The following is a 26,791-nucleotide window of genomic DNA, read 5'->3' as shown; positions in this document are numbered from 1 at the left end:
AACTACTAACTAAAAATAAGAGTTAACATTGAAAACTTTACACAAATGACTAACACTAAGAATGGCCTTTTAAATTATTACGTATATAGTACGCAAACTGCGGAAAACTACAATAGACCTTTAGCTTTCAAGATGACTAAAACCTCTGACCTTAAAGGCGGACAGCAACTGATTTCAACCTCGCATGAAGTATAGTAGCAAGAAGGCTCACTCTCTCCCCATCTAACTCTGCTCTTGGCAAAAAGCCACGACTTAAATACTTAAGCATTAGCTAGTACAATTTTCATAAACAATTTAACGTCTTTATTCTGGCCGGAAGCGGAAAATAAGAGATGATAGTAAAGTTTTAAAATAAAATAATGTTAGTAAAACTTAAGATCCTTACAAACTGCGCTCTCAAATTCAGTCTTCCAAGGTCCAAAGAACATTTTATTAATTGATATGTTATAGTTTAATCGTGAAGCAATTGCTATTGCACAAGCCTTACGCTACCTAATCACTTACAGCAAAAAGCAGTTATAAGAACAGACAGCCAGACAGCGTAAATTCTCCTGCTGCCATAAACGTTGAAGGGTTGCTATAGATAGTGGGGAACGTAATGCTATACTGATTAACCGTTTGATAAAGGGATAGTCCCCACGTCACCCATTCTCTCTCTCTCTCCCTCTGTCTGGAATACGCGCCCAGCGTGCAGACCACCCCACCAGGAAGGCATGCCGAGGAGGCGGGAGAAATACCTTATATACTGCCCTTTTCAAAAGGGCGACTAGAGTTTTTAGGGGACCCAATCGCCAAATCCTGTGTGGGGAGAATCATCATCCATCACCCTTTTAGTTCGGACGCCACTTGTAGAGACATTAGGTAATTTTGAGGCCGGAGAGAGGAAAAATGAGCAAATGCCTTCGCCGGGAATCGAACCGCGGAACTCTGGAATATGCGCCCAGCGTGCAGACCACCACACCATGAAGGCATGCCAAGAGGGCGGGAGAAATACCTTATAATGTTGTTATAAAATGAGAAAAAAATGTTAGTTAGAGATAGTTACATATATTAATGAAGGCCTGTTGCCTTTACATTTCGTCAGGTACCTAGACCTGATTATTTGCTATAATTATGTTTCTCTTAGAATAGACATATTTTATGATAGTTTTGAAGCCCCGCTGCCCGTAGTAATCCTGAAGAAGGTCTTTGAGGCTATGTGATCCCTGCTGAGGAAGGGAGGCTTTGATGGAAGAAGTGAGGGGAGAGTCGTGGATGTACTGTGAGACGTCTGATCTAATTTCAGTATACAAATCATACAGTAATGGAGTCCACTGCTGCTCTGTGAACTAGCGGAGACGCAAACCCTCGATTTAATATTAGAGCTGGAAGCAGCCCTCGTAAAATTCACAAGGTTGCTTTGTACGCATACGCTATGGAGCAGAATTATGATCCGGGAGAATATGAGAAACACTGTTCACAAATCCCTTGCCGCCCCGCTGATAGGTGACAGGTGAGAGCAGGGTCCGGACAACCGGGCGGCTTTCACTGACTATTCGGGTATCATCCGGGTCCTGCAACTGCCCAGATAAACAACATTTCCAAACAGGGGCTGATGTTGGAAGACAGACATATTGCGGATTCTTACAATACCAATGCTCATTATACAATATGTAACAATTAGAGATACTTTCCATCATGAAGTGGTGTTAATATTTTGAATTACCACAGTAGTAATGTTCTACATTATACATTAAAAGTGAACTCGATATATTAATATATACAGTAATAAAATTTCTTAAACTCTACAAACATGTTACACAGCAGTATCAGTGCACATTATGTAACTTACAATCTAGAAAACTACATACATCTCTCTCGTGAAACCGCACCAAACTGCCATTCGGCCCCTTTACAGACGGATCGAAAACATCAGCGCAGGCACTGGCTGTGCATACTGTTACATTCTGAACGGAGAAGTAATACGCGTATAAAGAAAGCTGGCACAGCATAACTCTTTGTTCCAAGCTAGACGTCTAGCCATCAGCACTGCAAACACATACTGTGGCAGAAATGTTGGAGTCACTAGATGGATCTACGCGGATTCAGCGTCCAGCTTGGTAGCAATAGCGGGAGACAACTCCCGCAATCCATTTGTGAAAAAAATTAGAAAGCAGCTCTTTCAGATTCCAGAAGGAAATAAGCCAAGGCTCAGCTGGGTGCCAGCACACACCGGAATAAATGGAAATGAGAAGGATAATGCAGCGGCAAAAGAAGCGGCAAACTCCACAGAAATCAGGAAAGACGCCACTTTTCTGCCAATGTCATTATTAAAAAAAGGACATGGAAGCAATTGATCTCACAGTGGCAACAGCGATGGAATCAGGGCGCCACGAGTCGTCGGGTGTAAAAATTTGTCACAAAAGTGACAACAGACATGCAGACACAAAATTATTACTTGACAGAATTTCTAACCGAACATGGCCATTCCTTACATACACATTTCGCTTCGGCTTTCATGACAGTGACAACCGTGAATGTTGTGAGGAAGGCGACCCTGATCTCCTGTCGACCTCTTCTCCTGTCTTCTCAGGGCAGACTACCAGCTCAAAACGCCAAGTGACAGACAGCTTTTCCTCGCAAGGGTTTCAGATTACTAATAGGAACAGGACAGCACAGCGAAAAATCAAAGCAGTGATAGATAGCTGTGCAATAATGTACATGAAGTAGAATAGAAATATTTGAGATAATGCCAGTAGTAGTAACTAATTCCAAACGCCAATTCTGCGACCTTTTCAATGACAATTCTACGGCACATTATCTGCAATATCACGCTCTAAAGTAGCCACGTAGAGGCAGTCTTGGTTTTAAAACGTACTGTTGCAAGGCAAATACACTCATGTCCATAAATAAAGGAGAATGCCAACTCCAGCACATAAAGTTTCAGAAACAAAACACAAGTGACTTATTCATAAAGCCCATTTATTAAACAAAAGATAAAGAATAACAAAGATGGTGTATGTATGATGCCATTAAAAAAAACCACGATTTTCGCTCCCGGGAGTAATTACAAAAAATATCTCCCATACAAAAACTTAACATTACGTGGTTGGTATGATATTTAATACATAGTATGTCTCCCAGACGATGAAATGCAGTCTGTACAACACCTAGGCATGCTGAGTATCAAATTATGGAGCTGATCTTGGGGAAGATTACTTCACTTAGCAAGCAATGCTCTTCGAAGTTCCGGTACACATGTAAGTAGGTGCTTGACGGACTGCAATTCGTCGGCCAAGCAAGTCCCACACACGCTCTATCGAATTCCAGGCAGGTGAGAATACTGATCATTCCCTACGAGTGATATCTCCAAATTGAAGACATTTCTTTACAACGTTTGCACAGTGAGGACGGTCGTTGTCATCCATAAACACTAATTATGCGTCCAAGGCGCCACTAACCAAATGTACATATTGTTCTAGACTGATGTGCCGAATAAATTTGCCCGTAAGGTTCCTGTCTGAACATACAGATCTGTTCTGGAGCCCAGTATAATTCCAACCCAATCGAGCAATCCAGCACCACCATAACGGGTGTCATTCAATGATGTTGTTTTGATGATAACGGGTAGTTGGAGTTCTCCATATGAAAGCCCGACTTGAATCGGACCTGCAAGCTAAACCTAGACTCGTCGGAAAACATCACACAAGCCCACTGTGACGATGTCCACATTGAATGTTCTCTGCTCCTCGCTAACTGCTGAAGACAGTGAGTTGCCATGAGCGGAACATATCTGAGAGGTCTGCGAGGATATAGACTAGTCTGTCCCAAACGTCTGTACACGGTTTGCCTTGAAACTGTCGTACCCGTGGCTAAAGATAGCTGAGGAGACAGGTCTGATGCTGTGCTCCATCTGCTTCTTTTGGCAATTACTGCCAAATACCGGTCGTCATTTGGCGTTGTAACTCGGGGAGCAACCTGTACTGTAACGTCTGCTGACTTTTCCCTCATTTTGAAATCGTTGTCAAAGTCTAGAGATGACACTTTGGGTTATTCCATGTTCCGTGTATTCTTCTATATGAGTACGTCCACATTCCAAGCGGCTGATAATTTTACCGCGTAAGAAATCTTCCACATGCGTCCTCTGTGTCACATGTGTTCCACATGTGTCATAACTATTCGGCTGTGGCACTGAGCGACTTACAGAACACTTGTGAACAATTTTGCTTTTTTGCTACCATTCCTTATATACACTTCTCTTATACTCTCGTCATTGTGACGAACTATCGGCGTCATCTGAAGGCTTCCTGCAATTTGCATATCATTCATGAAGCCGTGTGCAATCATTCTAAATGGGAAATTTTTACTTTAGAATTCGATTTCCGTGTGATTCTGAATTATCCTTAATTTATGGACATGAGTATAGTAAAAATAATCTCTGTAAAGAATGTATGTTTTGAATATATAGTTCTTCAAGGGCCTTGTAACCGTGCCCATGTAATATATTTTATCTAGTTGAAATTGCAAAGCAGGTAATCTGTGTACGTATACTTTAAGGGTCCTGTGCTTGTGCCCAAGTAATGTAGTGTATATAGATCAAATAAATGCATTTTCTTAGTTGGTATGAAATTCCGTACTGATAAATACCTATTTATCTGGGTCGGAAGCTAACTCAACGGTTTAAACCTTTCCACTGAGTTGGTATTTCATTGTAATGATCGCAAAAAGCCCCTTTATAGTTGTGTGTTGAAAAATAAATTTGTTGCTCATGTTTTGCATACTAATGTGCATATTAAACAAAATAAATGACAATTAGCAATTTTTAAGCGACGCTCGACGTACATAACAGCGTTTTTAACAGTTTTCATAATATACGTGAATATTTCTGGTATGTGAAATGGTACTTAAAACGTATATTACACTATATACCAGTGGTCGCCAAACTTGCATAACTTCTGAGCTACCGTACCGTTTTTAAATCTTACTGCGAGCTACTAACTTAAAAAAATAAAAATAAATAAATAAATAAATATGTTACATTGTGACATTTGTTTATTGCCTATAAACTTAAATTTCTGGTAAATATGAAATCAATTTCAATTAAATAAAAAAAAGAAACTGAAATTGAGTTGTACATAAGAAAGAAACTGTAGTGTAGTTAGTAACAAGTAACAAATGTAATAAGATATTTTTATCAGACTTATCAACTTTAATGAGAAGTGTAAGGTTTATCTAAGTTGTTAACAGTTATCTTTTGAGCTACTTTCTTATCCCTTCTAATTTCAGCATACAAATTTTCGGTCAAAGTGTATTTTTAGAATCGCAGTCAAGTGCAAATGAAGGAAGAACATTATTTAAAGTCGAAGTTCAACTGAATTCGTTAGAGAGCCAGAGATTCCTACCAGTGCGCGTTCGCCTTTTAGCCATACTCTTTCTAAGCTATTTCTACGCTCGGCCGTATTTCAGGCCCTTGATAGCTCCGTCGTTTAGTTAGCGTTTAAGGGGCTAACTCCTGAAGAATCTGGATAGCTTAGGGTATATCTTTTTAGTTTAGTTAAGTTTTATTTCTTAGTATTCTTGAGTTCAAGCCTAAGTGGCGGCTTTTATGTACTTCCTGAGAAAGGGCAAACTGTAAACTTTATTATAATAATTATTAATAATTATTAATAAGGGATAATTAACCCTTCTCAAGTTTACGTTTCTGTCTCCTGAACTAAAGCGATTATTTGCTTGCCAGTTCTCAAGACTCCACACATTTAGCTGTAAATTCTAGGTTGGAACATTACATTGGCTCCCGAATAATTGTGACGAACTATGCCGTTAGAAAATGAAAAGTTTTCATTAACCCCTTTAACCTTTTAGATCCCTCAGATTTCAACAAACCCAATGAAGGGATTCAGATTTATCGTCGAAACAATGCGAGCCGCAATGAAACCAGCCGCAAGATTCGACGGGAAAGGCTCAGTGATGACTTTTCTTGAGCAGCTAGACATACTTTGTATCCAGTAACACAGCTGCAGAAAGTTACAATAGCAACAACGAACCTAAAAGGCCACGCTCTCAGCTGGTACGAAGGAAGTGGCAAGTTTTTGTTGGAGAATCCAGGTTCGGAAAGTTTCACATTTCCAGTGGTGAAAGACCGTGCGAAGCTAGAAGCTGAACTGTTTAGCAAGTATCAAACCAATGTTGATGACTTAACGGAGTTTATCTTAAGTAAATTCAAATTTTCAATTTATTATGTGGAAAAAGGCCGGATATTGAGATTTTTGAAGTGATAATACCGCGCCTACTTCCGTCAATCCAGGACCTTTCTTGAAGTCAGAAATCCGCAAACATTAGAAAACTTATTCCAATTAGCGGTAAAGTTCCAGAGCAGAAAAACCGCAGAGAACGCGCGTGCAAATCGGTTTCGCCAGTATTCAGCATTTTCTGCGCAGAAGAAACCTCAAGGACAGCAGAATTCGTATCGGCAAACGGGGAAAGATGAAAAACCCGATAACAGAAAGACTGGTAAATCTAAATCTTTCGGGATACAAAAAGCAACAGAAAGAAGGGGCGGAAAAGCAAGTTAAACTAACCGCGGTGATCAAACAGGGTCCCCGGTCACCAAGTGGGAAGAAAAGTCCCTCAGTAATCCACTTGAACACAGTAGTGTACAAAATTTGGTCTTGCCAGAGATAGATATTTTACTAAATGATGTCCCGACTACTGCCCTTCTGGATACAGGAGCTCATGAGCTCAGTGTAGCTTCCTCAGAAATAGTCTTTTAAAAAGCATTTTCGTCGTTATAGTCTATTCAAAACAACGGAACAAAAGGAAATTGCCGCCCCCCCCAAAAAAAATGCGTCTGTTTGGGAAAAATCGGGTTGCATGTGAAAATTAAAAACGAAGTACAAAAAGTCAACTTTCTGGTAGTAAAGGATTTGTTAACTTCAGTAACCTTGGGGGTTGATTTCATACGCGCAGCTAGCGCGAATCTTAATTTCCAGAATTCTACTTTGCAGGTAGATATGGACGCTGCGGAAGAAAAGGAGGGAGCAATGCCGGAAGTAGCTCTAGATCACCTCGGACTAGAAGAAAAAGAAAAAGGTCGAAAAATTGGTATGAATTTTTTTAAATTTATTCAACAACAAATCTGGCTTCTGTCAAGTGGCTACGCATGCCATTGACACAGGAAGTGCTTCTCCAGTCCGCTCTAAGCCGTATAGGTATGACTGCGTAAAAGAAGATATCCTGTAGCACCCACATTAAAAAAAAAATGTTAGATAACAAAATAATCGCGTCAAGCACTAGTCCTTACGCAAATCCTGTGGTACTCAGTAGAAAGAAAAATGAGCTACCGCCCGCGGACCCGGATTCATGGTGGTTTGCGATTGATTACCGCAAGCTAAACAGTATAACAAAATTCCCTACGTATCCCCTCCCGATAATTGATAAAATCATTAGGAAAATTCGTTCTACTAAATTCATGACGACATTAGACCTGGCGGTAGGCTATTTTCAGATCTCTGTGAAACCCAAGGATGTCGAAAAGACAGCTTTCATTACAAAATCGGGCGTGTATGCCATTTTAAAAATGCCGTTTGGCTTAAACCAACACCTCCTAGAACTAACTGACTGCGTTCACACTGGTCCGTTGGGGCGAAAAGCGTCAACGCGGGAAAAAACGCTTTCCGCGTACGTCAGTTCACACCAGCGCGGCACCTTTCGCTTTAAAAGTTGTCATATGCTGGCACTAGATGGAGCTGCTTATCGGAAACTTGGGGAAGGGGGAACGTGAAATTTTTGTGTGGTATACTGACTTTTTACGATTACATTTTTTAATTAAAATGTATTTAATTTCTGCTCTATTAAAACTTATTTTACTTTTTGTTTTATGTAACAGAAGCAGAATGCAGTGGTTTATATTAATATGTGAGAGTTGACTGCAGCAAGGAGATTCAAATAATTTAATTGAAGAAATGCGCTTTAACGAAACGAATTTTTTTAAAAAAATTACTTTCGCATGACACCTCATCAATTAGATGAATTTCTAGCGCTCATTGAACTATTTATTCAAAAGCAGAACACTAGTTTTTGTTAGAATATCGCAGAAAAAAATCGTTTGGATAGGAATATGATATTCCAGGAAAGGATCGTTGTATGTATCAAACGCTGTATATATCTAATTTAATTTATTTATGAATTTTGTTGAATGATAATTAAAATATCCTAACTGTATGATTCTATTCTGGAGAGTAAATCTTTCATCGGGTAGAATACCATAAATGTTTTTGCATGATGTATGAACTTCTCTTAAATGCTTTCTTAAATATACTTCTCTTAACTGGTTTAAATAATGCAATAAAAAAGTATATTTTGTTTAAATATATGCAGGATTTAGAGCATTACTAAATTAAATATCCCACTTAAAAAAAAACAGTTATTTTTAAGTTAATAAATAACAGCAATTTAAAAAAAATATTTTAGTTTCTGCCTTGTGTACATATTTTTTACCTTAAATGTATTAGTAATTACTTCAATTAGTCATTCATATATTAATAAATATCCACTATTTAAAGGTGTTTTTATAAGGTCACTTTTATCTAAAACTTACTGAAATAACTGCATTTTATATAATTCTTCTTTTTCTGCGTTAAAAATTGACTTCCACAATTAGCAAATTTGCTAATGCTCATGCAAAAGCGCCTTAAATTAATGAAAAATTGTCATTAAGATTAAACCTGTCGAGAAGTGGTTATGCGTGTTAAGAAAAACAAATATGAAGCTATTAAAATGCATAGAAGTATTCCATAAAATCAGCTACATACTAGGCCCTCTGAGCGATATGGCCGGCTTTATCCAGTCATGAGATTTTTTTGTCATTCGTTATATATTAGCTTATAATTTATGATAATTTGCTTTCTTACTTTCTTTAATAATATAAATATAACCTTATTAAATATAAGTTTATGAAAATAGAGCCTAAAGTAAGTAAATATACAAATTTAGCTAATAAAGTGTCTTTGAATAAGGTCTTCATGACAGATCCAAAAACCCGTGCCGCTCAGAGGGCTAGCGAGCTTCTTTTCTGGCCCCAGTAAAAGTAAGTTTGGACAACAGTTTGTTAGTAATTTATTTTAAAATCTTTGCACAGTACTTTGCATACGCCATTTAAAAATAGTAGCCCATAGACCGAAATCGAATATTGCTGAACGCGTAAATAAAAATATTGTAAAAATTATTAGGGGATACGTTAAGAATTACTACGACCGCTGGGACAGCCAATGAGTTAGGTTTTGCCTTGAGAACAGCAGAGCATGATATTACTCTCTCTCTCTCACACACACACACACACATACACACACACACACACACACACACACAAAAAAAAAAAAAAAAAAAAAAAAAAAAAACGCAGAACTATTTTTTAGGAAGAATAATGATTTTAACGCCTTTGGACAAACTGTTCTTTGTACAGCAAAGGCAAGAAGAATTTAAATTGAAGGATATACAGGCAATTATTAATGAAGCGATTAAAAATTAAAATTCCAACGTAGCAAGGCAGAAACAAAAAATGTACTATGATAGAAATGAAAGGGATATAAAATATACGGTTGGTCAAAAAGATAAAACATTCGTTATCATCCGCACCTGAAAACAGAGAATTGAGTTGTAAAAATATTTTAGTCGGAAAGACTTCATTTAATAGTGAAATTTGTTAACTTAAAGTTAAGATTTTAGGAAAAGATTGTAAATTTTATATAGTATTATAGTAGCATATAGTAACGATGATGTAAAATGAATTTAAAATGTTATGTGTAAATATGTTAAATTTTGTGTTGAAGTATTTTAAATTTAAATTTGTACACAAATTAAATTTAGGACAAAGTGAAAGTGAAAAGATGAAAGAAATGAATGAATAGAATATGTGTGTTTAAAGTTAGGCTCTCAAGCTAACACTTAAAAGTTTATATCAAGCTCTCGTTTACCACATTAGGATAGTTTTTGTGTGTAGGGGGTCTTCTAAGATCTAGAAAGTCAAGTTTAACAATGTTAGATGATGTTTAGGAGTAGCGTATGTTCGCGGTAACACAACAATATTACGTCCAGTACAGGCAGAACAAATTTCTGAACAGCATTGGGGGAAGAGGAGTTTAGGTATGAATGAATGAAAATTGTGTGAGGGCCAAAAGACGTCAATAAAGGATAATGGTAAAGGAATTGGAAATATTTGTGAAAGATGAACTAATACGGTTTTCTTCCGGATAATTTGGAAGGACCGAGATCTAAAAATTCTTGACCAAGAAGAAGCTGATGTATGCCTAACACAGATGAAAAAGAAATTTGTAAAATTTGTAAATCTTTTACCATAGTTTTAGTCTAGTTTTAGATTTTGTGTAAAGTTGGCCCTAAAAAGAAAAGTTTAATGTGAAAACTATTTAATGTAAAGTATTAGGAAGTGTCACATTCAACTTTAAGAAGTTTTGAGACCTTATTTTTAGAATACTTAAATTCTGGTCGGGAAAGCTGTAAGGTTTATAAGTTGTTAACGGTTATCTTTAGTTAAAGTTACTTTCCTATCCCTTCTAATTTCAGCTTACAAATTTCCGTCCACAGTGTGTTTTTAGAATTATGGTTAAATACAAACGAAAGAAGAACAATATTTAAAGTCGAAATTCCACTATGAGTAATTTAGTATTAACTATTAAGTATTAACATTTAGGTGGTGCCTGCGAGAAGAGCAAAATTCTGTAGCCAAGCCGTGTCTTTTAGCTTACGAAATGATTCGCCCCGTTCTTTAAAAAATTCTACTAAGGCAGGAAGCAACTCTTGAAAACGATGTGAAACTCTGCCCCCACTCAACCAACGAACTTCCATATGAAGCAGTAGATAACTATATTGGCAGTCTAGTTCATTAGACAATGCTCTGAACAAACGTCTCTGAATTGCATGTACTCTAACTTTGTTTAACATTTTTATGACTGCTTTCATTACATCATATTTAAAAAACTTTCCACACAGTGACTCCTGGTGTATATGTATTCAGACGGAAATTTCGGAAAGCTGTTGCCTTTACGATACAAGGTTATGAATCCCTTCTCTCTGCCTACCATCACAGGAGCTCCATCAGTTGCTAAGCCCACCAACTTATTTATAGGAATATTTTCAGAGTTGATAAGATCTTTAATAGCTAAAAATACTGTTGTATTGCGTCCTAATAAGGTATAATCTTTACAGCTCATCTCTTATTTCGAAACTATCAAAAACCATTCTTGCAAAAACGGCCAACTGAGCTGTATCAACTACACCAGTCGATTCGTCAAGTCGCAGGAGAAATAGCTGCAGCAATCAAAGTCTGTTTTAAGTTGTGAATAACATAAGAACTCATAATCTTTTACTACTGTATTTGCAGAAAGCTGTACAGATTTAATACCAGATATTATATCAGTTTTATTTTTTAAACTATCAAGTAATTCTTCTGCAGCTTCTAAAATGCATTACTAAAAATTCAGTTTTGATTATTTCACCATCTTCCTATGGTTTCTTATTCTGTACAATAATATTTGAAACTCGGAATGACTCCTTAGGTGCTCCTTTATTCTTGTTTAATGATTTAAGAAAGTTTACTGTAGAACGTTAAGTTTAGATTTTAGCTGCCTTACCTTTTCTTTTTTTAGAGCAAAATTAAGTGGGAAATCTTTTTCAATCCCTGCGTGAACGACTTTCGACGTTCCCATTCTTCCCAACTGATGCACTTGCTTAGCACATTAAACACACACATTTATCCTTTACCTGGGTAAAGAAGTAATCAGTTTTCCATTCCGAATGAAAGTGATGTTTTTTGCTTGAACATGCTATTATTAGACACAGACCTAAGCAGTTGGACTGGTCGCACGACCACATAGTACGGGACTGACACTATGTGAAATCGATACCTATATATAGTCCATGTTGACCTGTTGTAAACAAAGTTTATAAATAGCAAAACGTGTGATAAACATAATAAGGATTTGATTAAACTACTATTAAGCTATATGGTTACACCTTAATTACATTTCATCTAAATTCTGAGTCTCCAACTAGCGACCGAGTGATTAAGACTAATGAATACTGGTAGTTCGACCTGGTTTACTTGCTATCACAAACTAGACAAACAGGCTGACTGCATGCACCTTTTTCCACATGTGTAAAGTAACTACTAGCAAGCTTCACCCAGAAAGCCCTTCACGAAGGCATCCCTCCTCTTAGGTAGACAGCTCTTGTGCTTTGCCGTTTGCAAATAGCGTAGCGAAAATAAATACTGGGTAACCCTCCTACACTACCAGAGGAATTCTTGCTCCGTCTTTTAGTCTTTAACTTAGAATCCAATAGTAGAGAATGATTACAACAAATCGTAAATATAACTCAATCGTTTATTTGTTACAAGAAACTAAAATATTTAACATAAACTTTCCATCTGCTTTTTGAGGCCAGGGAGTACAACAGTAATTAAATTATTCAGAAAGTAAATATTAAATTACAGGTTAAGGACCTCATTATTCTGTTGTAACGACAAGAGAAAACTTAACATTATCAGCATATTATAAAGCAAATAGAATTTGACACTCACAGTGCTCATTGCTGAAATTGCAGTTCTCTCTCACTTAATTTAGATTTTCGTCTTTTATTTGAACTTACTTTCGTTGTATTTCTAGCGATCTGACAGAACTTGTAATCGCAGGTAGTTTCAATTTAAAGTAACGCGTTAGTTAAAGCAAGGAAATAAGTCGAACTTCACAGTTATCCTTCGATTCTGCTATGGTTAGATTGTAGAGTCATTAGGTTAATTGGAAGCAGAAAAGATTAAAAATATGCAGCCGTCTTCGCCGGGAATCGAACCGCGGGCCTCTGCAATACCGGCCCAGCGTGCTACCGTTACACCACGAAGGCATTCTAGGGAAGTGGGAGAAATACCTTATAAGATATCCGAAAAGTATTCCTCTGTTAATAAGATGTTAATGTATCAGCAAACTATTAACAAGCATATCAGACCTAAATGCTCAAGCATTCGTTTCAAAATTTGTGGTTTACTGCCCTCGAACCGAGTTTTGAATATCATCAGTACCTGAGTGTTTAAGACCTATGAACACTGGCATACCTGGGTTCATATTTAGGCGACTGCGCCGGCTGCCTGTTTCACGATTGTGCCATTTGTAACGTAAAATATGTGTTAGTTTCCCTTACAACGTCCTCCATTAAGGCTTCTCTCCTGTTAGACAGATATCTCTCATATGCTTCCATATATTCGAATGACCTATCATAAACAATCACGTTTTGCTTGATTTTACTCAGCGGCTCCGAGATCTTTTCTGCACGATGTACTTTTGAAGTTAGAATATAATCGATATATTTTTAGTGTAACCTACAAGAACTGAATTAAAAAGGCATAAACATTTGAAGTATTTACGGCATCTACATTGCATTAAATTATTAAATAAAACTCGTCATACACTATGCGAAACAGAATGGCAATGATAAAAGACTTGTCAAGCTAATTACAGTGATTGACCTTCAAAACGCTCATGTTATAGCAGCATATGCAGGGGTCTATGTTGAAAGAACATGTTCCATTGGTCGTACTGGTTACATTGGTCGAATCAAGGGCTGATTCGTGGCCATGTTTTTCGAATTCTTTAGAATAGAGATTTATGAGTAGAATAATAGAAACTACTACGTGCAGTACGGACCAACTAGTATAATGCATTGCCTGACAAGGTTTGGAACGATTCTTGTAAAGAAGTATGAGTCTAATCTGCGTATAAACAAATGAATATTCAAATATTTGTTTTGTGTTGTGTTGTTGTTTATGTTCACTTGTCTGACGCAGTCAGCCCAAGCCCACGGAATACCTCGTGGCAAGGAGCACTAGAATACGCCTGCCGTTGGCAACAGCCTTGAGCCTTAAAATACTCGTTTTAAAAGTGTTTAAGCAAACAAATTTTCTAAGCATTTTTAATTGCCTAATTTCTTTCCAATGTACTGAACAATGTACTGCTTACTGAACCTTGAGCCAGTGAAGACTCCATATATTCAACGGCCACGTTGGGAATCTAGTACGTGCTGCCAAGATTTAGGACAGATACTCCAGCTAAAAGAAGTATAATCAGTACAATGGCTTTTATAACTAGCGCAGAAAGTTGTAGCTAAGAAAAATTAGAATTCAAAGAATGGGTTAAAATTATCCATGACATTGAGACTTAAAGCAATTCAAATTTTATGATCTGCTCCTTCAAATATTATAAAAACATTTTACCTGTGCTGCGATTTTTCGAGAAATCATTCAGAAGTTTATTTTCAATAGCTCGTATAAGTGATTCATCACTTTGTTCAGGTGATTCTCGTTTTCGGTACTTTGTAATAGTTTGTAGATTCAATTCTGGATCTGTGTTAGGATCATTAAGGAGATCGTTATCAGCCGCAAAGGAGCAACCCACAGCCAAAATAAAATATACAGGCGTGTAATACATTCTGAAAAAGAAATCGGAAATTAAAAGGACGTTAGGAATTTAAAATTAGGTAAAGAAGAAACCTAATTTTAATAAAACATTTGTACTGAATTTGAAAACAATTAGGCAGAGATCGCATATTTTCCCTCCCCCCCAAAAAAAAAAATATATTGCAAAGGGGCAAGGAGGCAGAACGATTTTATATGAAAATATCCTAGACTGCAGTAAACTGAAAATTAAAAATGAATGTAGCGCCATCACTCTAGAAAAATGGTAATGAAAAATGAAAAAGCTTAAAATATTAAAAATCAATGTCAATCTGAAATTGCTTTTTCTTTAACCAAATTTTAAATTTTATTGTATATGAAGAGTTTTTGTTTCAATTCGAATATTCCGAACTCTTGAATAATATTGTAAACTATAACTTATTGCAGTTTGACAGTAAATAAGTGAAGAAATTCAGCTTAATAATTGGCACAAAGATGCAAAAATTAATCATTCATTGCAGTTTCCTTTGAGCTGAATCCAACTTTATTAAAAGGTTTTTGTTATTCTAGCGAATACGTTAAAGAAGATGTAGTATTTGTTCAAAGGGACGGAAGAGAGACTCGAAATAATGTTTACACGTCTCCTTATCCCTTTCCGGCACGCTACTCTTTAAGTTGGAATTTTACAAAAAAAAAAAAAAAAAAAAAAAAAAAAAAAATGTAGGCAGTCTATTTAGGCCTAGGAGAGTATGCAGATATAATTTTACAAAGATTGCACAAATCGTTTCCGTTTTGCGGGTGTGTCCGAAGCGAACACACTGAGCTGCACGAGCTGCGACAGGTGAGCATTACTGTGAAGCACGTATTACAGTAAAATACTTTGTATGTGATTTAAAAACAGTAGAATTTGATCTCTGTAGAAGATTTAGCATAACCCAGGGTGCACCACGGGGAGGCCTGCTTCTCTACACCCCCTCAAAAAAAACCGAGAAAGAAAGGAAACTCTCATTGTTTCGGCAATGCTGAGGCCTCTCCACGCCATTTATACACAATTTTAAAATTTATAAGAAAAATAATTAAAATACTATAATACTTACAATTAATTATTGACTAGAAAATTAATTATTAAATATATATACAAATAAAAATCTACAGAAATCAAAACTAAGCAAACTACGCACGAGGAAAGCAAGAGAAAAAAAAAGGGTCTGCTCTCGCTGAAAATCAAATAGCTAAGTGAAAACAAAGCACCGGGGTCTTCAAAACCAAAATCAGGAAAGAATAAAAACAAATATAAATAAATCTGCGCTCTCAGCCTCCCCCGTGTCTGAAAGCACGAGACCAGATTCTGTGACTCAAACCCCACGTGACAGGCGCTACCAGTACAGTGCGTTCAGTCCAAACACGAGTCTTCCCCGCCGTGATGGTATATAATTCCGTTTGGTTCATGTCCATGGTCAGAAGCCATCATAGCGGTGCACTCACTCACTCACCATGCATTGAAGGCTTCACTATACGCAATATTTCAAAGATAAAAATTAAAAGTAATACAGAATAGGCATATTAGCATACGAACAACAAAATTATATAAAAATTTTTGTTTTGTTGATATTCTTTATATTTAAAAAAAATCTGAAACATTTCTTTTGAAAAATAAGTGAATCAGTGATCATTGCCGACGGCAGTTCGGATGCGATCCTTCCACTCAGGAATGGTGGCACAACGTGTTCGGAAAACTTCTTGCTTGAGGTGTCCCCAAAGTCGGCACATGAAAGATCAGGTGAGCGAGGCGGCCAGGCAATGTCACCAAAACGGGAAATTACTCTACCTGGAAATGTCTGTCGAAATGGTTCGTCTATCTGGAACTTTCCCATAACTTCCCAAGTTGAAATGTTGCCGAAATAGACGCTAGGTAGCAATAACAGAGTAGTTATTTTTGAAATAACTTTCAATAGCAAAGGCCCGATGCTGTGCACTCCAACGATCCATATCACTGTCACACTCGAAATGGCAGCTCATTAGTACACGAATGCGGCACGAGCTGGGGCGCATTCATGCAGTACGTCATTGTGCTACGCAAGTCAAATTATCCTATGAACGCTGCCGCACCCTGTATTATCTTTTTATAGAAACTTATTTTTTATTTCCTATAAAATACAACATCTATTTCTATTACTCCTTTTAAAAACATCATTCATGACTAATTTTGTTATGTCTATGGCTAAAAGAATATTTTTGAAGATAAAAACGGATTATTTTGCTAATATGAGCGGCTATTGACCTTGAAGAGAGCTCAGATCGCATAAATTTACGAGTGTTAGCGAAAAGCCTTAAACAGGATGTTGGGGTATTTCATTTTGGAATTTAATAGTTAAAATACTTTGTTTCTTTGTGTACCAGCTATTTTTCTCTTGCGCACCACCAATGGTACGCGTACTATCGGTTGAGAATCGCTGGAATAGAATGACTTTGAATGTCATTTTGGAATATTGCCGTCCATGTTGCTTTAATTTTATGCTAACTTCATGGGTCGTAGAGGCTGTCATCTCTCCTCGTCCAGTCTCATTGCAACCATTCACTAGAAGCTTTTAAGTTGATGACTTAGCTTAGGCTACAAAGAACACCCATCTCTATAATGTTAAGTAATTGGAGAAGTGTTCTTTTAAAAGTGATTGGTTATTATTAAACTGTGAGTTATATTATTTTTACTAATAGTTAATTAAATTTTTTAGCCTTTTCTGACCTTTTAGGGTGAACGAGAGTGTATTTAAACTAAAATACCGTTAAGTTAAGTCAAAGCGTGTTTTCGCTTTTGAGGATGAACGTCGTTACTGCTACCATCTGTTTAAATTTTGAAGCTCAACTTCGCATTCTTGCCGCCGAAGTTAATATCACGTCTGCCTAGGTTTCTTAGTTAACATGCTAGCTTATTTGTGTAGTCCTGAACTACTAAGTACCTTCTAATTTAGTTGTTACAATTATCTTTATGTTTCCCACCACTAGTGGTTAGTGAAACTTTAAGCACGTAAATCCATGCCGTCTAAATAATTGAGTTCAATAAAACAATAAAACACCCTTTCCCTGCTGAATTCATCTTTTAGTTTAAGCGATATATCGCTACACAAACTTTCACGTAAGTCTAGTAGCAGAGTCTTGGCAAGAATACTAGACGTTACAAAACGATGAAGATGTTACACAAAATCGGATTGCTGCAGCAATACAAGTGATACAGAAGTGCTTTGTGAACTATGTATGAAGGTTTTTAATGTAGAGGAAAAACGATGTTTCAAGCCACACTTTAATATACCAGGTATTTCGAACTTCAAGAAACATGTCGTATTAAAAGAAAATCTATAGGCAATTTAATTTAACACATATTAACAGTTCATCTTCAAGTTCTGGTAGACATGAATAAGCTCTTAGATCTTAATTTTCGAGCATTAAACTATATGGCATAAACGTCTACTTAATGCTACAACTGCAAATTAAAACTAGATTCTGAAACTATTCTGGTTCTTCCTTTGAAGTGCGTTTGAAGTTATATACTCCGTGTGTGTTTTTAATTAATGTAACCTTCGGGAGAAAATCTCAGAAGCTTTATTAAAACTTTCAACATTTGAAGTTAGTCTTTCCTTCCTGAGCCCTAGCTTTAAATGTACTTTTTGTAGCGCAGAAATTTATATATTCGGTATTGCTGCTGTTGCGCATATAATTATTGCGCATATTCCACTAATCATGCGAAAATGAAAACAGAACTGATTTTATATCCTCCTTGCCAGCTTTCACTGCGAAACTTCGCATCTTCTAAACACTTTTGCTAATTCGCTATTTTTACATCGAGGAATTTATTACTGCGTAATATTATTAGAGTATTATCGTATACCATACTAACGGAAGTACCTGTTACCAGTTAATATAGATTGAGAGTAAGTTATCTAACGATAGAGAGAACGTTACTGCTGTGATCCTTCTCGAATAACGATGCAAAAAATATGTTTCATACTCATACATTCAGTCTGATGCGATATGAAACCCACATAAAAAATTCCGATAAAAAAAAGTAAACTAATTCTCTCTCGTTATATCAGCAACAATGGCACGCAGTGTTTAATGATTTTCGTATTCCTAATCAAATGGTCGTAAAAGCTCAAGTTCCATCCGATATTTCACCTATATTCAATTGAGTCGATTAAATGTCCAAAAAATTTATCATAATTTATCAGAAATCAGTAACGCGAACAAACAAATACACAAACAGGCATTCTCCTTCATATATATATATACTAGATTTTGTAAAACTTACAAATCTTTTATTAACAAACTCTACGATTTGAATGTGAGCAATAACAACACTTTTCCGAAAAAAATGTTAGTAAGATATTTGTTTTTCAAATGTATTAATAAATTTTCTCTTTTACTCTCGTTTTCTTTGAAACCCTCTTTTCGAAATAAAGCATTTTAATCTCCACCGCGCGAGACTGTTGCCACTCGGAAAAATGAGTGCAAAAATTAGTGTTTTCAGAGTTTTTAATTAATATCTCGGTTGATAAAGTCGTAGGAAGATGGGAATAGTCGAAATGGCTTCCCACGAATTTTCGGAATCGGGAATAATGTAATTAATGTTTGGCAATGCTATTTTTATTTCATTGTAAAACTTCGGAATTTTTTATTAGAAACTCTACGATTTCAAAGCGAGCAGTGGCAACACTTCTCGAAATAAAGCAGATTTTTATCTTCAGCGTGTGAGACTGTTGTCACTCGGAAAAATAAGGGCGAAAATTAACGTTTTCAGAGTTTTTAATTAATACCTCTGATTTTATTTATTTATTTATTGAAAAAAGTGAACGTCAACCTTTTCCAGGACCCAGAAAAGAATTGTAGAAAGTTTGGTGACGATAGCTATAGTAGTGACTTAGTTAATCGCGAACAAACACACAAACATACAAACATTCTTCTGTATAAATATAAATTAATTACTGAGTTTATATATGTGTAATAGAACTGTATGCATTATTGTGATAAGACTGCGTTATTTTTGAAATAAGATTGTATTATTGTACAAGATGACATGGTAGAGGAAAGTTGCAATGGATTGGCGTCGGAGAGGACTACATCATAGCTTGAAGAATTTGCTGCGTAGTTAGCAAGATGACACTCGAAGAACACACATAAAGGTAAATTTTACTCATAATTTTATTTTTCGATAATGCACATTATCACTGTGTGTACGCTATGCACCTCCCAGTTTTCTACAGCTTACAGTTCTTAAAGAATGGACTAAATTTAGAAAAAATTAACTCTGCGAGGCTAGCAACAATATAAAGCAGCGACACGAAGCAAGAGAAAAGGCGGAAGAGAGAGAGTTAAACAAACAGTCAAGATGAGAAATAGTATATCTCGCTGCGACGTAATTAAACTTTTATACGAATTCCATTTCAGATCACATTACAGTGTAATGTACGAGTGTTGAGTTCAGACTTGATCGATAAGTGATCAGTACTAATTAGATGACGGATTTATTTTCGTTTAGTTGGAGAATTTATTGCTCTGCTATTTTTAGAATGAAGACAGAAGTTAAAGGGCTATTAATTTATTATTTGAAAGATTTTGAAAGACAGATATTTTATATTTTACATATTTAGATATTTTATATATATATAATATAGTGTGAGATAAAATTACGCAAAGAAAACGCATGAATTGAACTGGCAATAGCCGATTTTATCCTTCATACTTTCTTATCAATCGAGTAGTAATGATTTACAATATATCAATCTAAAATTGGGTCATTTCAAATTAATCCGCATCATACGATCTTACACAACGCTGCATTACAAATGTATTATAGCCAATCGGTTGCGAAAATTTCACTTAGAAATAAAACATTTTGACTATCTCCCGCGCTTTTTTCTGAATGCGTAGCACTTTTCTGCTTCCTTGCTTCTAACACGTGTGGCTCACTTCTCTGTATCCTCTACTGTCTGAAGATGCATTAAGTTTCCAAAAATGTGGTGTGAATCAGAATATGAATCTGAAGAATTATTTGTCCAGAAATAAATTTGTTGAATTTACAAATATGTTAGTCAACAAGTTACATTCTTTACGCCAACAATATCTACAACTATCGGCAATGATTAAAATGATTTGTGTCACCTCTGCTCGCATTTTAAATCATATGCTGTGTGGTCAAAAAAACTTCTCCGTTATATGAATCCCAGCGGCCTATCTGTTCAACCAATTAAAATGAAATTTTAGATTGACACACAGTGGAAGATAATAATATTTTATTTTGGGTAGCAGTAATATATTTCTTTTAAATCGCTTAATTTATTGATAACATTTGAAAAACAAATATCTTACACTTTGTCGAATGCCAACGCATTTCTTTTAAATCGCTAAGTTTTTTTTTTTTTTTTTTTTTTTTTTTTTTTTTTTTTTTTAGTAAATTTCAGACATAAATGTCTTTTTTAAAATAAATAAATTCAAAAAATTCAAATTTCTGGCTTCGAGAACCACATGTTCAGTTGGTGGCCTATATAGTATGTTCAAAATGTGGTGACTGTAGGTGACGCATTTTTCTGCAGTACGAGAAACGAACAAACAAATTCATCATTGTTTAAAAACAGAAACTGAGATAAATACGAAGTAGGAAGACAACAGGCAGTTACAATGTTAACAGAATTAACACTTCGAAAAAATTCATTGATTACGTAATATGGATGTTAGTGAAGTTGTAATTTTCCTTTGTTTCTATTGGCTAATTAAAGTTTCAGTTTGCAAAATTTAACATTACTATTGATAAAGGACCTTCTGAGTTAAGTAAATGTGTCATAAGCTCTATATAGTAATCGGAATTATACGACAGAAAATAACTTTCAAATGAGATTAATTAGAAAGAGATTTATTTTTATACGCATGTTAGTAGTTTTATAAGTTTTTTTTATTTAATTTTATTTTTGTCTATTAGAAATGAAAATTAGAATTTTATCTTATTTATTCTGTACTTTATTTGTGAATATATACATATTGTTTAATCTTTCCTGGTTTAAACTTTCCAAAGTTACAAAAAGGATAAGTTACAAAGCACAAACAAGGGTAGATGATTTGGAAAAAAGTAGAAATAATAATATATTTATATAAAAATTAAAACAAATCGAAAGACCGTCTGACTGAAACTGAAAATAACAAAAGCTTTAAAATCGTTAGGTTTTTTTTAGTACAGTTCTTGATACAAGAGACGTGAAAAATGTGCAATGCCCTGGCCGGGACTCGAATTTCAGACCTTCCGATTGCGCGTTGGGCGTGCTTCTATCACCCTGTATCACGAATGGACGCGGAAAGGAAGAAGAAAAAACCTTAGATACTCCCCTTTTAAAAGGCGACTGGGGATGAGGGAACCCAATCGCGAAATCCTAGTGACGAATTACAGTTCGCGACCTTTTTAGTCCGAGCATCACTTGCAGAATCATTTTGTATTTTTCGACGTCATGAAACATAGAAATCAGAAGTGCCCCGTCTGGGATTCGAGCGAGTTCCAAATAGACCACGAAGAGACGCGGAAAGGAGCAAGAAATTACCTTATGAACTAATAAATCAAAATCTTGGAACAATATTTTATCATTACCTTAATTTTTCTCTTTATCAAAAGTATGGAAAAATTATTCCAACTTACACTGCTCTAATGTCATTGAAATATTGAAATAAAAACAACATTTTTGAAAACCATGCAATGTCCAACTTATAAAATGGAATTTTTTTTTTTTTTTTTTTTTTTGTTTTTTTTTTTGAGGGTTAAAAATTACAAACTTTCAGACTTTTATAGCTCCCGACCCCCGACATTACTTTGATTCCAGGAAACAAAAGCTAAATTAAAAATGTCTTGTATAACTGTAGTAAAAAAATTATGTATAATTTCGTCATTAATTTAGTTTTTATAAGTAATGAAATTCACACTGTTTTCATCCTCGACCTCTTTGCCTTCAAGACATCCTCCATCTTTATTTACACCAAAAATAGTAATACTCCCTCTTCGTTCTTTGATTAAGATTGCTTGACTGCGACATTTACTATGATATGCATTTAAAATTGAAACATATATAGAGTTGTGATTGTACTGAAATATTAATGAATAGCATTCAGGAATAGAATAAATACATACGTATAGACTCGTAAATAACTCAAATTACCTTTAAGTTATGACACTCTGAGATGTCTTCTAAAAGCACAGTATTTTTTTCCAAATAGTGTTCTGGTCTTTTGCACTGGAAAGTTTCTCCTATAAATTAAGTTTCTTCCCTAAAGTTCATCCTAAAGTTTTTTTTAATTGTTTATTTCTCATTTCCTTCTAGCGTTTTGTTTTATAGCGAGCAACAAAATAAACGGAAATGTTCAGGAAATGAGATATAACTTCCACTAAGGAATTGGAGTATCATTTCTGATAATTGCAGGATTTTTATCGGCCCTTCGCTTTATTGTAGTGCTTCCTAACCTTCTTTCCTTTACTGAAAAGGGAGGCTAAAATTTACAAGGCTCGTTTGCCACTCTGAAAAAATTATTAATATTATAAAGAAATAATTAATACATTCATCAAAGTAATGACAATTTAAAGAATTTTTAATTATACAGAAATTCATATTTCTGCCCTTCAGGTATTCGTGAAGATATTTTTCTAGATCAGCACATAGAAATTAATACTTATTGAAATAAATAAGAGCTTTACCGTAGCTAATAGCTAAGTAGCTATAAATAGTAGATGGAGAAAAACGATAATAGAGCAAATTCTCACAAACATGACAAAAATAGATCAGAAATATCATTCAAAGAGCTAGATGCAACAGGCTGAAATGAAGTTTATTGGCTGTTCTAAACAGAAAGCTCAATTAACGGTGAAGTGGTTAAAACCGCTAAATACTGATATTTTGAGCCACATACGAACTCTGGCGAACCTACTGCCTGAATGGTGGTTTTAATTGATTTCCTCACTTGTAACGTAAATACAGTCAAGTGTCTTAGAAAATTGTCTACCAGCGGCCGGGAATTATATATTAGTCGCTGAACACTAGATCAACTTGGATTCGATTCCAGGCGAACAGGCTGGCTCAGGGGCGTAGCTAGAGGGGGGCATCTGTCCCCTGGCGCAGAATCCAAGGGGCGCCAAACTGATGTTACGACATTTTAGAATTAAATGTTTTCCATCTTCGGCAAGCAGTAGGGGGCGTAAAACCTTCAGTTGTTCCTGGGCTCTGAAAACCCTAGCTACGACTCTGGGCTGGCTGCATGGGCGTTTTATGGCTTTTGCCATGAATAATGTGGACACGAGCTACTTGAGAAAGTCCTCAAAGGATCCCTAGGAAGTTTTCAAAGAAGGCGTCTCTTCCCTTAGGCAGATAACCCTCGCATGTTTTGCAGTAACAAACATTCCGGGGCTATTCCTGGAGTGATTCATCTCCTTGGTTTTGGTTCTTGTAGAGGTATATTCATCATACAAGAAATCTCTACTTACTACTACACTATTCCCATGTGCATCTTTATTAGATTTACTCATAAAAACTATTTACATCGTACGCAAAACCATTTTCTTTTCTCAAGTTCTCACACACGCACCTCAGCCTTCTCCTCGAAAATCATGCTTCCCCCCTCTGCTTGCCTCGGCTCACCGGTCCTCCCGACCGGCTTTTTGAGGTTCTTCCGTCACTTTCCTTACAATTCCTTTAGTCTCTCCGGAGAAACAAAGTTTTGAAAATTGTTCGCAAAAAAGGGAAATTTTACACTTGGTGAAAGAATACCTTTCAACTTTTTCGACATATCTACTTATTTTAAACTATAATCTGCTCTACTAGTTTTGTCATCCATGATTTCTTTTCAAATTACATTAACTTTCATAGATGTCTGATTCTAAATAATGTGAGGGCATGCACTAATTACCATGGCGAAATAGCGCCATGGTAATTAAATATGAAATTAAATATTAATGAATTAAATATGAAAACGAAAATAAAATTGATGCACACAGGGAATCGTTTAGGATTTCTGAAGAAGGGGTAACTATTAATTATCCTAATGTCAAACTGCCAAAATAAAAATAGAACCTTTCGACTGCAAAAGAAATAGAACCTTTTGACTACCTCTTTTGCATGGTTTTGGGGACAATTTGAATGTGCAAATCAGGAGAATAAACAATTATCAAAAAATTTATAAATTCAACTATTTAAAATCATTCTTAGTATTCCGCATTAAAATGTATACAAGAATTGACATTAACACAAAGTAAATAATGATTTAGTTGTTGAACTGCTAAAAGAAGGATTTGGTAAAACCGAATTTATTGTACGTTCACATGTAAACAAACTGTTAGGTTTAACCCCAGTGAAATTATGTTTGAACTTAAAGGAATTGAGACAATTACACTGTAAAAAACCTTATTTTGTTCTAGTCAATTATTTTTAGTTTAAGAAACTTTCCTTTCCCTTCTGATTTCAATTTCCTGCCAGAATGTAAATTTAATGAAGTATATGCAAATCTAAGTGAGTGGGAAACAATTCTTAAAGCTGCAGTTTTAAGAGTTCGCGGTAGGAGAGTTAGTTCCGAATTTATGCCGCGTGTTTGAAGTAGCTCTGTAAGTGAATAGTTGGTACTATCCAATTTCTTTAGATTATATTGATATTTTAGGCTCGGCTTTGCTGTTTGTAGCCGATTTAGCGGTTTAATGAGTGCGTTTTTCTTTAGTTAAGAAAAAAAAAAAAGGTTATTAAAACCTTCTGCAGTCATCTGTTCGTTTAAGACCTATCGAGAATTCCCTACCTCGTCTTTGAATAGGGTTTACCAGATTGTAATCCCAAAACACACTAGAAGACTCTAGAACATGAAACAATTTCAAGAAAATGCTAAAAAAGTTAAAAAATAATAAAAACTAAACTCACTTGTGTTAAAGATTACATTATTTTATTACTATAATTGATATTTTGTAGCTACCACAAAACGCAGTGTAAAATTAAATATTTACATTGGAGGCAGATCCTACAGAACAGGAAATTTTCTGCTGCCAATTGCGCCATTTTTCTTTTTAACCTAATTTGACAAAATCATACCAAGTATCGCTAAAGATTCTTCTTTGCGGTAGGGTCGAAATTTTGTTTCGCAAACCTTGAAAAATGCATTCGATAGAAAAATTTACGTTTATACATATATCCTAATTCTAAAAAAAGATTAAAAAGAAATTCACAGCTCTTGATTACAAGACGTTAATAAAATAAATAAATAAATAAAAATATAATTTATTACTTTACATAAATGTTACAATAGTATTGTATAAAAAACATAATACCTAATATACATAGAATCGAAACGAAACTCCATGGAAGAGCTCTGAGGAAGCAAAAAGAGCAAATAATCGAGACTTCGCAGGCGTCAGATTTGCGTTTAGAGAAGGAGCCCTGGAGATATGGAAAAGAGCGAATAATGAAGACTCCAAAGCCCCCAGATCCGCGACTAAAAGAAGCAGCGCCGGAGCGTTGGCAGCTGGGAATCCGAGAAGGATATTGAGCACCTGTAGCATATTTACGTAAACAGATTCTCGCACTGCCAAGTAGGAAAAATCACCACCTATTTGCAAACAGGGGTTGTCAGTTTCACTGAGATTCGTCAGTTTACTTAATCTTTTGCTTTTCCAATATAGATGAAACACAAGCAAACCAAAAGTACACATATATACATATATAACACACACACATAAAAAAGATCAGAGACGTTTCCGATAAATAATAAAGGGAAAAAATGTTAGTTTTTACATAAGATGAATCAAATTTTTGGCACGCTTCCAAACAAAAGCTCTCTTTGAACTGTTAAAGAACTACCGCTCCTTTTTCGCTGGATAGCTGATCATTGGCTCGGGGAAGTGAATCGTCTCGGGAAGCTCGGGGAAGTGAATCGTCCAACTCTAGTTTCTAGAAGGTTGCAACATATAATTACAGACAGCCGTAGCTGTGCTGAATAAGGAAAAACAGGTAAGTAAAAAAGTAAAACCTTAAGTAAAAATTAAGTGTTTATTCGGCGCTGCTAGTGAAAAAAACTTTTATTGATAAACAGATATCTCGTAAATTAAAGTTGGAAGTGATAAGTCAGGAACGTTTAAGTACTTTTGTTTTTTGGCTCAAGAGCACAAAAAACAGTAATGAGTAATCGTGCGAAGGTAAACGTGAGAAGTATTTATAATTCGAAGAATGTAATAACTTTAGAAGGTATCGAAACTCCGTGCATTTCCGAAACAATAGTTAAAGGAACTGGTTGAGAAATAAGCAATTATTATAAGCAGATGGAAATACAAATGGCCGATGAATCAGACTCTGGAAACTTGAGAAT

General features: G+C 35.5%; 1 protein-coding gene across 2 annotated transcripts in view; it reads right to left on the bottom strand.

The window, feature by feature from the left end:
- The window catches only part of LOC118200998 (uncharacterized), a 69,043-nt gene extending 42,869 nt beyond the window's left edge, over nt 1-26,174 (bottom strand). Inside the window, exons 1-2 of one of the 2 annotated variants that reach the window (XM_085824530.1) lie at nt 25,758-26,174; nt 14,255-14,469 (exon numbers count right to left, since the gene is read on the bottom strand). In XM_085824530.1, the coding sequence (XP_085680656.1) occupies nt 14,255-14,469; nt 25,758-25,789 (247 nt within the window). In that variant the 5' untranslated portion in view covers nt 25,790-26,174. Of the gene's footprint in view, nt 1-14,254; nt 14,470-22,620; nt 22,771-25,757 lie in introns of those variants that run through there. The other variant, XM_085824531.1, reaches the window with a different exon arrangement.
- Between the last annotated feature and the right edge of the window lie 617 nt (nt 26,175-26,791).

This window comes from Stegodyphus dumicola, chromosome 9 (assembly GCF_044657685.1).
Source record: "Stegodyphus dumicola isolate Sdum_Otavi_A_Nest chromosome 9, ASM4465768v1".
NCBI classification, from domain to species: domain Eukaryota; kingdom Metazoa; phylum Arthropoda; class Arachnida; order Araneae; family Eresidae; genus Stegodyphus; species Stegodyphus dumicola.
The sequence above is the reverse complement of the archived record's forward strand: the minus strand, read 5'-3'. Positions and strand labels throughout refer to the sequence as shown.